At 30.4% G+C, this 859-nt stretch overlaps 1 protein-coding gene across 1 annotated transcript; it reads left to right on the forward strand.

Moving 5' to 3' along the window:
* Positions 1-582: 582 nt before the first annotated feature.
* LOTGIDRAFT_60954 (hypothetical protein) lies at positions 583-859 on the forward strand (the record flags this gene model as incomplete). The annotated part of the gene is made up of 1 exon (XM_009059528.1): positions 583-859. A coding segment is annotated over one exon (277 nt), but the record flags the coding sequence as incomplete, so codon positions are not given.

Raw genomic sequence — 859 nt, forward strand, 5'->3', positions numbered from 1 at the left:
AAGCCATTTCATATCTCAGCCTATTATCTGTGATAGCCATTATCATTCCATCTATATTTTTATAAATTTCATATATTTTTACTTATTTTTATATATTTATACCCTTTCATAAATTTCATCTATATATTTCAAAATTCAATTGTACATATACATCGTCTATACACTCATTCATACATAGAGATTATATTTACAAACAGAGTTTATTTATATATAGATATTATTTACATAGAATTTATTTATACTCCACATTTATATATACACATAATTTATATTTACATTAATATTATATATTTACAATTTATTTATATTTAATCTATCATGATTAGATAGATTTATGCATTTATAACAACAAGTATAAAAATAATCGAAATAAATGCATACAAATTTGGTTACACAATGAAGATCACTCACATATACCTTTGTTAGATTTTTAATTATTCTTATTTTTCGACTAAAGGTATATGTGAGTGGTGGATATACTAATTTATATGTATCATAGTATATCCACCTATCACTTGATCTGAGTGTGGGTGGGTCTGAGGGAATAAAAAAAAAAAAAAAAAAAAATATCAAACTGCTACCATGTCTGGACGAGGAAAGGGAGGAAAAGGTTTAGGAAAAGGAGGAGCCAAGCGTCACAGGAAAGTTCTCCGTGATAACATCCAAGGTATTACCAAGCCAGCTATTAGACGTCTAGCTCGACGAGGTGGTGTCAAACGTATCTCCGGCCTTATCTACGAAGAAACCAGAGGTGTATTGAAAGTCTTCTTAGAAAACGTCATTCGAGATGCTGTCACCTACACTGAACATGCCAAGAGGAAGACCGTCACTGCCATGGATGTCGTCTATGCTTTGAAGA

The sequence above is a fragment of the Lottia gigantea genome (assembly GCF_000327385.1).
Source record: "Lottia gigantea unplaced genomic scaffold LOTGIsca_3923, whole genome shotgun sequence".
Lineage (NCBI taxonomy): Eukaryota > Metazoa > Mollusca > Gastropoda > Lottiidae > Lottia > Lottia gigantea.